At 41.7% G+C, this 12994-nt stretch overlaps 1 protein-coding gene across 6 annotated transcripts in view; it reads left to right on the top strand.

The window, feature by feature from the left end:
• Positions 1–9834: 9834 nt before the first annotated feature.
• LAMP3 (lysosomal associated membrane protein 3) overlaps positions 9835–12994 on the top strand; it is a 32073-nt gene continuing 28913 nt past the window's right edge. For 2 of the 6 annotated variants that reach the window (XM_069559107.1, XM_069559115.1), the window contains exons 1-2: positions 9857–10129; positions 10558–10642. In XM_069559107.1, the coding sequence (XP_069415208.1) occupies positions 10600–10642 (43 nt within the window). In that variant the 5' untranslated portion in view covers positions 9857–10129; positions 10558–10599. Of the gene's footprint in view, positions 10130–10557; positions 10643–12994 lie in introns of all 6 variants that reach the window. The other 4 variants (XM_069559097.1, XM_069559092.1, XM_069559079.1 and 1 more) reach the window with 4 other exon arrangements.

The following is a 12994-nucleotide window of genomic DNA, read 5'->3' on the forward strand; positions in this document are numbered from 1 at the left end:
ATTAGTTTTTAAGTTAGCTTCATTTATTTTCAGTAATTTATTTTTAGTTTTATTAGGTAATATTCATTTTTGTTTTTAGTTTTATCTTTATTTAATCTCATAGCTTTAAAGCTACCTGTTTATAACTATTTGGTCTTACTTAGTTCCTTAGTTTTTATTTTCAGTTACTCATTTACAGTTACTTTGTTTTGAGTTATGTATTTCCAAATTAGTTACCTTTAGAATTATTTATTTTTAATTATCTTTGCAATTGTTAATATCTGAGTTATTTTCATGTTTATTTGATTTTTAATTATTGCAGTTTGAGGATTATTTATTTTTACAGCTACTTATTTGAATAGTAAATATCCACTGGAAGTTTTTTAATTGCTTTATTTATTTTCAGAATAAAATACCTGTAGTTATTTTAGGGCTTTCCCCCTAGATATTTAGTTTTAGAGTTACCTATATTCACAGTAATTTATTTTCATTTATTTTAGAGTCTGGGTTATTTTTACATTCATTTGTTTGGGTTTTTTAGCTATTAATATGTGGTTTTAAATTATTTTCGGTTGTTGCATCTTGAGCATATTTTGAGTTTTTTTGCTTTCAGAACTTTTGAGATATTTAGTTTTTGAGTTATTTTCAGAGTTACTTATTCTCAGTCATTTCTTTTCAGTCATGTCTTTGTCATTCAAGTTTTTTTCTTATTTTGTATTTTTCATTACTTTATTTTCAGTTTTATGTACAGAATTATTTAGTATTTCTTTAGATTTAATCCATCAGTCAGGATCCAATCAAAAGAAACACTATACTAGTTATTTTAACAAAAAGAATTTAATATAAGGAAGTACTATCCAGGTACTGAAATTTTCAATGGGGGAAAAAAAGTGATAATCAGATATCATGAAGATTTTAACTTCTCTGCTGGCATCAGGAAAGACCAAGGAGTTATGAAAATGAGTGAGAGATTACTGGGTCCAGTTGGGGGAGTCAGATGTGGAAATAGATGATCACGGCACTGTGGTGACACACAACTCTGCCGCTATGTGATGAGGCCAGTTATGGAGGTGCTCGGAAGATGGTAAACTGCAGCTACTGCACCTGAAATGCAATTTTGAAATTTTTATACTTCTTAAAAACCGGAAAAATAATAAAGGCTGAATCTTCTGTGAATGAAATTTGTGTCATCTTTCTAGTTGGGTAAATGAAAAGAACCAAATCTTCAGGTAAATCCTCCAGCCTCCTTTTATGAATACTAGTTGCTCAATACCCACTCCAGTATTCTTGCCTGGAGAATCCCAGCGACGAGGGAGCCTGGTGTGCTGCCGTCTATGGGGTCGCACCACTGAAGCGACTTAGCAGCAGCAGCAGTTGCTCAATTCATCATGTCCTCTGTTGCCCACTAGGGGGCTTCATTTCAGCAGGTTGCTTAGGAATGGGAATTCTGCAGCCCCAGTAAAAGTGCTCTGGTATAGGAACTGTAAAATCTGGCCAGAGTCTGTGTCCACAGTAAAGAACAACCATGCATTATGAAATTATTAGAAAAGTTAGAGATATTCTAAACCAGCATTTCCCAGAGTATATTTTGCAGAATAGGCAGAAGAATGTAAAAGTTCAATGAGTTAATCCCATAATGAAAAAGAATTATCTAAAAATAAATATACTTTACAAGTAGTACATATTACTGTCTTGGTTGATCCCAACTAGTAAATTAAAGGAGCTGAGAACTCTTTCGGGAAGAAATCTGTATATTTTTGTTAAACTCATGATTTCCCAAACTTATCTGACCACAGAACCCTTTCCTTTGTGAAATATAACATCCAATGTGTATTAGTAAAAGGAAAGACTCTGCTGTAACAAAGAGATCCAACAATATAGTGACTAAAGAATGTTTCTGTCTGTGAAACAGCCTGAATTGAGCTTGCAGTCTACTCTGCTTCACAGGGTCATTTAGTGTCCCAGGTTCCTCCTTTCTGGTTTTCTACCATCCCCTAGAGCATTGTCTTTGTCTACACAGTCAAAAGCAAATTTCAGGAATGTCCATCTTCCATCTTGCAGGAAGGAAAAAGCACTTGGGAGATATGTATATGCAATGTTTTAAGGCCCAGCCCACAAGTAGCACACAAAATATTTTCTTATATTCCCTTAGTGAAAGCTATGTTGAATGGCCACACCAAGCTCCAAGAGGGGTTGAGAAGCCACTGCCTCATTACAACTTTACTAATATGTGTCTGTGTAACCCAGCCAGCCTGCAGCAGAGGAGAAACTAGAATCCAGGTCTTCCAGCTCTCAGGCAAGGATTCTAAGTTACCACAGTAGCATTTGCTTATCAGTCAAGTATGAGTCGACTCATTGGAAAAGACTCTGGTACTGGGAAAGATTGAAGGCAAAAGGAAAAGAGGTTTGCAGAGGATGAGATGGTTGGAAAGCATCACCGAATCAATGGATGTGAACTTGTCCAGGATATAGTGAAAGACAGGGAGGCCTGGCATGCTGCAGTCCATGGGGCTGTGAAGAGTTAGATACAACTTACTGACAACAAAAACAGCAACAAGCATTAAGTGTCTCTTGAATTCCAAGTTCACTGTCAAATGAGAATAGAATGCTTTTTAAAATATAGTTTCACCAATCCTGTATAAAATATTTGTCAATTCCATCTTTAATCAGGCAGCAGTTTTTATGGATAAGCTTTTCAAATATGGCTATTATTAATAGCAAGAATTGTAGGATTGTGACTGCAGAAATGTAATTAAAAGACATTTGATCCTTAGAAGGAATGATATGATAAATCCAGACAATGTATTAAAAAGCAGAGACATCAATTTGCTGACAAATGCCTGTATAATCCAGTAGTCATGTGTGGATGTGAGAGTAGGTTCATATAGAAGGCTGAGCACCAAAGAATTGATGCTTTTTAATTGTGGTGCTGGAGAAGACTCTTGAGAGTCCCTTGGACTGCAAGGAGATCACACCAGTCAATCTTAAAGTAAATCAACCCTGAATACTCATTGGAAGGACTGATACTGAAGCTGAAGCTCAAATACTTTGGCCACCTGATGCAAAGAGCTGACTCATTGGAAATGACCCTGATGCTGGGAAAGATTGAAGGCAAAAGGAGGAGACAGTAGAGAATGAGATGGTTAGATAGCATCATGGACTCAATGGTCATGAATTTGAGCAAATTCAGGGAGATACTGGAGGACAAAGGAGCCTGGCATACTACAGTCCATAGGGTTGCAAAGAGTTGGACACAACTTTAAGACCAAACAACAACAACCATAATATTTAATTTGCCAGAGACCATATACTGTGGAAATTAACAAAAGGAACAGAGTAGAGAATCTTGAAATGGACCCAAATACATCTCAGAATTCACACTACCAAAAAAAAAGGACTTCAAATTAGTTCTGAACCAAAAAGATAAATTATGTGTAAAAGTGGTATTTGGACCTCTGGATAGCAATATGGAAAAAACAATAATAAGTTTATCTCAGCCCTTAAAATCATTCATATTGATACCAAAACTCAACCTTTGTGCACCAATGCCAAATCAAATCTCTAAGATTAGAGTTTGGAGTGAAGTAGAAAAGGATAACTTTACTGCATTGCCAGTCAAAGGGGGACACAGCAGGCTCATGTCTCTCAAAAACTGTGTGTCCCCAACCCAGAGGGACTTGGTAAGGAGTTTTTTAGCAATGGTTTAAGGACAGAGTTACTGGTAAAGATTAGGGTGTGAGCAGGGCCTACATTCCTTTAGCTTGGCCTCTGGGGGTCTTTTGAAGAGCTTCTCTGGTTCCTTTAATTTAGAATGAGGAATGCTAATATCTTCCGTTTGCTGGTATTTTTAGTTCTATAAAGGCTTCCCTGGTGGCTCAGAGGGTAAAGCGTCTGCCCGCAATGCGGGAGACCTGGGTTCGATCCCTGGGTTGGGAAGATCCCCTAGAGAAGGAAATGACAACCCACTCCAGTATTCTTGCCTGGAGAATCCCATGGACAAAAGAGCCTGGTGGGCTACAGTCCACGGGGTCGCAAAGAGTTGGACATGACTGAGCGACTTCACTTTCACTCTCTTTAGTTCTATAAAGAGCTCAAAGATATTGTTATGTGTATCACTTGAGGTAGAACCAAGACCCTGCCTCAAGGCTATAGTATTGTTTCTTGACTGCTCCTCTCTTGCCTCTGCATCCCCTATTCCTTGAGTAGCAACTGTTTTTGAAAAGCTTCCATGCCCAGGAGCCCCACAGGGTCTTTCTTGGTTTCACTATTGTTCAAATGTGTGACTTAAAGAAATCATGAAAATCACAACATTGTAAAAAGAATCTTGAATAGGATAGTCTTTCCAGGCAAAAACTGAAACCAGAAGCTACAAAGGAAAATTTTGACAAATTAAGCTTTGCAAGAAGCAAAAACTTACATGTAGAAAAAAGGAAAAATGGAAACTCAAAAGGTAAATGCATTTTCAAAACATGTGGCACAAGACTCAATTCTTTGGTGTATTATATAAAGAGCTTTTACAAATCAATAACAATGGAAAAAGAAATAGGCAAAGGGTGTGAATATACATAGGAAAAAAATTCAAAATCCAGTAAATAGATGATAAGAGGCCAAAACGTGATATATCATTTTTCATTATCAGAGTGCCCAACATTTAAAACTTTGATGATACCCAGTGATGGAGAAGATATAGGAAAACCAGCACCCTCATGTGTTGTGGTAGAAGTATAAATCAGTGCTAGCATTTTAGAAGGCAATTTGTAACAGTTTTAAAAATTTAAAACAAGTATATTATCTGATCCAGCAATTCCTCTTCTAGAAATTTATTTTTAATGATTTACTCATACCAATGAACCAAGAATTCTATGTACAGGGTTCATTTTAGGTTTACTTTTAAGAGGAAAACAAGTGGTGAGAAATGGGAAACAACCTAAATGTCTGTGATAGTGTTACATTTTATCTCCAAATTTGAAACAGGAAGGGGGCACAACCTCCAAAAGAATGACATAGCCTGAGGACATGATATAAACTGATCAGAACCAACTAGATCCAAGATGGCAGATGAGTCGACTTCCTCTTGACTTGAGCCCCAGTGCACACTCATTGTAACATCAGTACTCTAAATGACATATTTCAGGTGCCATGATGTCTCCAAAGATGACCTTAAAGGTCAAAAAATTGGCGCTTGCCCAATTCCTGGAAATCCCCCTTCCCCCAAATAGCTGGAATACTCATTCCACTCAGCCTATGAAATTATTCGCCCCTATAAAAGCTGACAACCCTGTACCCTGGTGCTTCCCTTTCCTCTCTTGCTTTCTGAGATGGTCTATACTCTGTATATGAGGTGTGTTTCCTCCCTGAACAAACCTTCTTTCAGTTTACTATGGTTCACTCTTGAATTTTTTCCTGCACTAAGCCAAGAATCCACACTTGGTCCAGGGATTCAGACGTAACCTGGGATGTGACCACTTTCCTGCACCTCACTCTTTTTCTTGCAACAAGTTGAGACTCCTCCCTTCAAAGAGTGCAGTAAAATTACCCTTCCTTTAAGTGTGGCTATACTAGTGACCGTAATAAACAGAATGTGGTGTAAGTGATGCTTGTTGCCTTTCAAGACTGCGTTGTAAAAGCCATTTTGGTTTCTTCCTCGTTCTCCCTGTTGGATTCCTTGCTGTAGAAGAAGCTAGCTGCCATATGGAGAGGACACTGAAACATCCCAAAGGAAAGATTTGAGTGGTAGGAACTGAAGCCTCCTGCCAGCAGCCGTGTGTGAGCTACCTGGGAGGTTAGATTCTCCAGCCCTAGTCGAGTCTTCTGATGGCTTCAGCTCCAGCTGACGTCTTGGCTGAAACTTCATAAGAGACCCAGACCCAGAAGAACCCACCAAAACCACCCTTAAATTTATTACCAGAGGGCCATGAGATAACAAGTGTTTGCTGTTTTAAGCTCCTCAGTTTCGTTAACAATAAATTAAAAATATATTAAATAATTTAAAAACTGGTTGATAAAGTATTATACTGACATACAATGGAATTCTATGCAGCTATTAACAATAATACTATGGAGAAAGCTAGAAACAGCACTGTCCCCACACTTGCAAGATCAGAAAATCTGGAAAATATGCAAATTCACACCTTTTGTGGACCAAAAGAGAGCTGTGTTCACAGGGCAGCCATATAAGCTGAAGTCCAAGGGAAACAGGCACCTGCAAAGAGAGGACTCCAGCTCTTGCCTGCTTGGAGCAGGCAGTGCTACATGTCGGCAAGCAGAGTTCAGCTGAATTTGCTAGTGGCCTAGTGTAAATTTGCAAGAGAAAATTGAAACCTGCAGATGTAATGAAAATTTGCATTCAGTAGCAGACTTTTCTCCAGTGGTGTCACTGGGCACTCTAACACACACACACACACACACACACACATACACACACACACAATTAGTGAAAGTCCTGAGAAAGTATCCTTCAGGGCTTAGCCCAGGGAGAGGAATACTAGCTGCTGCAGGAAATACAGGAAACTAATGCTTGGATCCTATTTCTAACAGAACAAAAGTAGATCCAACTGCTCAAGAACAGGTGTGATAAACACAGACTTACAGGCTGGTAAGCCCAACTGCAGCTGGGGAAAGAGAACGGAATGAAAACCGTACCTCTGATCCTGAGAAAGAGGTGGGCATATGTGCTGGGGGAAGGATAGAAACAATTCGAAGGTCACACTCCCTCAAAACCCAGGGACAGAGTGCCTGCCTGCCTGAGACTCAATCTGAACAGAGCATCTTCTGGCTTAGTGCCAGCACCAGACTAACAAGCAGCAACTATCAGTAACAGTGGAATCTGTCAGGAGAGCTGAAAAGCGTGGAGAGAAAGAGAGACTCTCACACATATCAGGGAAGACCCAAAGTTGGGGTGGAGCACACACTGAGAAAGCATTTGAGCAAACAAGGCCATACCTTAAACACACGTAACACTTGAGTAATTTGATGATGTATGTAGTGTACTTAGGGTAACTGTGGCAACAACTGACCCAAGGATCTGCACAAAGGAGTGAAGACTGCAAGAAATGGTAATCACGGGAGTAAGTTTTTTTTTAATTTAAATAATTCTTTTTTAATATTTTATTTATTTTTTAATCTATTTGTCTGCAGCATGCAGATCTTTCGCTGCAGTGCAGGGACTCTCTGGTGGCACTCGGGCTCCAGAGCATACAAGCTTAGCTGCTCTGCAGCTTGTGGGACCTTAGTTTCCCCAACCAGGATCAAACTCACATCCCCTGAACTGCAAGACAGATTTTTATCTACTGGATTGCCAGGGAAGTCCCAATGAGTAAGTATGAAAGCCTTTTATCCCCCCTTATCATTTACCTCTCCTTAAAAGATAATTGATTATTTAAATAAAAATAGAGCAACAATATGTTGTGGGATTCATTACATCTACTGAATTAAAACGTATGACAAGACAGCAGAAGTGAAGAGGGAAGAAATGGAAGTAAACTCTTGTAAGATTCTTCTGTGTGAAGTGGTATAAAATCATTTGAAGGTACACTGTGATACCTTAAAGATATATACCCTAAACTCTAAAGCAAACATGAGAGTTTTTGCTGTGTGAGATATTAGTTATGACATGAGAGTTACAACTAATAAGTCAACAGATGCGATAACATGGAATTTTAAAAAGTAACTAACCAAGAGTTAATAGAGAAAGAGGAGATATGAAACCAAAAATGGGCAGGAAAAAATAGACAACAGTTGCCAAGATGGTAACTATATCAGTAATCCTATTGTTTGAACACCCCAATTAAAAGGAAGTTATTGTCAAATTGAATATTTTAAAAAGAAAAGAAAAAGAAAAAAGACCACCCTTGTGACCTACAAGAAACCCACTTTAGCAAACCAAAGCCTATGCCTGAAATGCCTGAAGGTTAAGAAACTGAAACCTAGAGACAACCAATCACACACAGCCAGCTTGACTTTCTCAAAGAACACACCCACTGAAGCTGCAGCCAATCAAATAATTTCCTTCCTTTGCTTCTGCCTCTCCCCTAGAAAAGTCTTTCCCCCAGCTTCTATCAGTGGAGCTCTCCCAACTACTTCTGGCTTGACCCTGCCCAATTTGAACTGAGTTTTGCTCAAATAAACTTTAAAAAAATGTTAGTATGCCTCATTTTATCCAACAGTATAAAGACACAAGAGCTTCCCTGGTGGCTCAGATGGTAAAGAATCTGCCTGCAATGCAGGAGACCAGAGTTTGAGCCCTGCTTCAGGAATATGCCCTAGATAACAGAACTGCAACCCACTCCAGTATTCTTAACTGGAGAGTTCCATGGACAGAGGAGCCTGGCAGGCTATACAGTCCATAGGGTTGCAAAGAATCGGACATGACTGAGTGACTACCACACGCACACATAAAGACAGAAATAGATTAAAAGTAAAAGGATGGAAAAAGATATCCCATTCTAACACTAATCAAAAGAAAGAATAACTATGTTAATATAAAAACAAATTGAGTCTCGGAACAAAGAATATGACCAAAAATAAAAATCACTTAAAAATAATAAAGTGGTAAATCTATCAAGAGGACATACCAAGCCTAAGTGTTTGCACATCAATAACAGAGCTTCAGAATACACAAAGCAAAAACAGAACTGCAAAGAGAAATAAACAAATCCACAATTATAATCCAGTATTTTGACTTGAGAAATAGAATATTGCCTGCCGTATTAGTAAAGAAGGATGTCAGGGTCATCGGAGATTTTAGCCCTCCAGGGCACTCTGGAAGGGGAAGAATACCTGCGATCCAACGGCCCTCAGGCTACAGCCACTCCCTGCCAGGAGCTCCAGGGAGCTATGCAAGCATGTGTGTTCATTCAGTCTCAGTCATGTCTGACTCTGCAGCCCCACGGACGGTAGCTCACCAGGCTCCTCTGTCCATGGGATTTCCCAGGGAAGAATGCTAGAGTGGATTGCCATTCCCTTCTCCACGGGATCTTCCCAACCCAGGGATCAAACCTGCATCTCGAGTCTCCAGGACTGAGAGGTGGATTCTTTACCACTGAGCCACCAGGTAAGCCCCCAAAGACCACCTACAATATTGTTAATAGCTGATTAATGCTTTAAATTTTAAAAGTACTAATTTTTAAACTTTTAAAACTCCTTAGCAAACTTGGGACAGTATTGCAAGGTAATTTTTTAATGTAAAGTTGGTTAGTTAAGCCATCATTCCTCTGATCTACTGCTTATATGCGTATTCCTCCTGACTGGGATTCACAGCTCTGAGAGACCATCATTGGTTCATCTAATTAATAGAGGAAGGAGATAAGAGATGAAAAGGTCATCTTTCCAAGACATTGAATATTATTCATGTTCCAGAAAAACCAACTGGGGGTAGGCATTATTATTCCTATTATACAGCAGAAGAAACCTAGGCTCAGAGAGGTTACCCAAGGTTGTACAACTGCTGAGTTGGCAGGGTCAGATTCAAACCCCAGATCTCCCCAACTCTTTAGACCATACTCTTCCCACTCCCCACAAGGTGAGGGTGCCAGATAAGGCTACTTTGAGCAGCGAGCAGGGCTGTCTCCGACTTCTTGTGAATACACACAGAGACAGACAGCGCTCTACTACTGAGTTTTGACTCCTACTCCTCATGAGTGAGGGATTGGTTTTCTCTCAGCTGAGAAGGGGTCTCTGGGTTTATACAGAAGTAGATTCAAGATCTTAGAGAAAAATGGAGACCCAGCTTATGAGAGAAGGAAGCAGGTACTGACACAGATCCACCTCCTCTTATGGAAAATAATCTTAGATGCTCTTAATCGGGCTGGGGGACATGCCCCACCCCCGACCCCATTTGTTACAAACACTTAAGGCAGAACCGAAAGTGTCTGCTTTCACCGGAGGGCCACTTGTGGTTTCCCGCCCTCAGCGCACTGCTTGGGAGGGCCTCTCAGTTGCTTCTCATAACACAAGTGACTTTGGTTTCTTGGCCACAACTGAGCGAAGGGCAGAAGGAGCCTGCCCTGGCATCAGCCTCCCACCGTTCAGAAGACCCAGCCGTGCTGAGCGCTGAGCCTAGCAGCTGCTTGGCGAGGCACTGGTGCTCCCGGCTCCCCAGTCATGTCCTGGCAGATCTCTGCAGTGGTGCTGTTCTTCGTGTCTCTGGCTGGTGAGTGACACGCATGACCTTCCACGGTGACCCCACCATATCTGGTCCTATTAAATGTGACTTCATTCTAGTTCCAGTAACCAAGGTGGGACAGGGCAGACCGAAAATAGCTGTAGTGGCTTCAGTTACTGTGGGTATTTGACTTGGGACTGTCTTTTTATTACTCTGCCTGTGGAGCACACTTCAGTGTTTCCCAAAGGCTTCCATGGTTTGGATTGTTTACCATGTCAGGCAGAGTAGGTGTCAACCCAGGAAGACAGAGACACTGCCTGTGGTTCCCAGATGGGTTCTAGGCACCTGATTAGGGAGAGTTTGTAGATATCACTCCCATTTAAGAGGTGAAGAACTGAGCCAGGACTTAAAGATGGGGCTCTTGGCACACACTCTGGGGAAAGCATGTCATGCTTTGCTTTTTCTGCTTTTCTCAGATGAAGTGCTACATTTCTATCATGTGACAATAAGTTGTGAAGATGAATGAGACGTGGCTGACAAACTGCACCATCTCAGAAGGATGTAAGCCAGGGCGTCAAAGATTTGTTTTTCAATTGCAAGGATTCAGATCAGAGAGACTATCTGGGAAGCTAAGCTTTTAATGATCCTTTTATGTCCCTATCCCCTGCTTTCACCAGGAGCGTTTTCTCCCTAGGACACAGGGTCCTCTTATGTACTTTGTAAAGCTTGCTTGTTGATTCACAATTGCGTATACTACCACTGACTTCAATGTGTAAGGGAACTAGCTCTGTCCACACGGCCCCACTAACGTGCTCAAATGGGGGACACACCTGCACTGGGGTGTAACCCAAATCATCATGAAAGTTGGGTGAAGAGTCAAGCCAGCTGCCCTAATCCAGGCTGTTATCCTTTGCGCTGCACTTTCAGAATTAGAGTTTCACATTCTTTGGGAGGCAAAAATGGAAAGTCATTATTATGATTAACAGAGCAAACTAATTAAAAACCATAAGTTCTGAGCTATGTGTGGGCAAAATTTCAATGGCTGGCAGGTGACTGGGAGATTCAAGAATGCAATGAGTGTGTGATAAATGCCCAGGCAGGGGGAGGGGAAATGCCACATCGCCCTTTCCTCTCTGAGCTGCACATTCTTAGAGGTGAACACAGGCACTCAGCTAACAAATCAGGGTCCATGTTCTACACTTATGCACTGCGCTCCTACATGCATATATTCAAGAAATACTCGCTAAACTGGGTATGAGCAAAGAGCATTAGACATTTTACTTGGAGAGACATAGCTTTAAAGTAAGTTTACTGTGTAATCTTTTTCCAGTCACTTGGCTTCCCTGATCTCAAATTCTTCCCCTGTGAAATAAGGGGATTTAAGTTGGTATCAGTCAAATTTAGGTTTAGTTGCACACAAGAGACCAGCTCCAAATAGTGAATTAAACAAGAGGAATGTTTGTTTCCCTCTTAAGTGAAAATGAGTCGAGAGGAAGTCAGAGCAGGTGTGTGGGGACTCATTCTCATCGACCCACCACCCTATGTATGACCTCCACCTGCAAGACCTCCTCACAGCTCTCGTTGTCTGCAGAGCTCTAGCCATCACATACAGCTTGCAGGCTAATTGAAGGAGGAAACAGAAAGGCAGCAGAGAGGCCCCAGGAGTGACTGAGCTCCCTCCAAGCAGCCTTCCCAGAAGGTCCACATGACCCTACCTCTTCTATTGCTTTGGCCTGAACTCAGTCACACATTCCAATCTTTCCCATCTGGAAAAGAGGCTTGGAGATGAATTCCAAGCAGTAAGCACTCAACTTCAACTCATGGTTCTATTTACGAAGGAAAAAGAAGAGACTGAATTTTGGGGGAGTCAGCCAGCCGTCTCCAACACAGGGCTGGAGCCCCTTTTGTTCAAAGGTTCTCGTTGAGTCTCAAGTCCCCCAGAAAGTTAACAGAGACAGGATTTGCATCTTTTTGCTTTAAGACTAAACTGTGAAACTGTGAGCAGAATCTTGCCAAAGGCTGACCCCTGCTGCCCCACACATCCAGAAACAGTCTTCCTGCCTCATGCAGCTGGGGCTGCTTCTGCTGCCCAGGGAGGTGCCAGAGAAAGTGCCTGGGCATTAAACCCAGTTCCCTGCCCCTGGATGTGGCCCCTGGGGCTCCATTTACTCTCCAGCTGTGTTCCTTACAGCTGTGCAAAGTGTAGCCTCCAAAACCCACCAGGCCCACTCCCTGCTGGCCTTCCACCTATCCCTCCTCCCCACACCCTCCCATGTTCCCTTCATGTTGACCCCCTTGCTGTTCTGCAGACATGCCAGGCTCTGATGTCCCTGTGCCTTTGCACAAACTCTTCCTCTTGCCTGTAGGATGCCATCTGCTCTCTTGTCTGGCTGAAGAACTTCTTCTGTTAGATTCCCCACCTCACCCCATCGCACTCAGAGGGCCTGCTTCAATAATAAGCCCTGCCACACTGAGGTGTGTAGTCCATTTTTGTATCTGCCACACAAGGTTTAGAGCCCCTAAGAATTAAGACCTGCCTCAGTTACCTGAACTTGGCTCAGTGTAGTCGCTCATATGGCTGTTGAATTGGGTGTGGCAAGGAAACCAAACTAAGGCTCTCTAGGAAGTCCCCACTGTCTGGGAAATACCAAGAGAAGTAGTACTTGTGTGATCACTGGCTTTCCCAGGGCCTGCTTGACGGGGTATCTCTCAGATCCTCATGCAAGCTGTAGGGAAATCCAAACCTTCTCACACCACCTGCTGCAGCTCACCATCTAGAGGGGTGAAAACTCTAGGGTACTCATTTTCTGAGTCTCTTGAATCCTGGAGAGGAGATGCTCAGGTTCTGGGAGTGAGAGCCTGGCAAATCAATGTGCAGATTTCAGGTTGTGTTCTTTTGAGCAGGAGGAGGGC

The sequence above is a fragment of the Ovis canadensis genome, chromosome 1, assembly GCF_042477335.2.
Source record: "Ovis canadensis isolate MfBH-ARS-UI-01 breed Bighorn chromosome 1, ARS-UI_OviCan_v2, whole genome shotgun sequence".
Taxonomy (NCBI): Eukaryota; Metazoa; Chordata; class Mammalia; order Artiodactyla; family Bovidae; genus Ovis; species Ovis canadensis.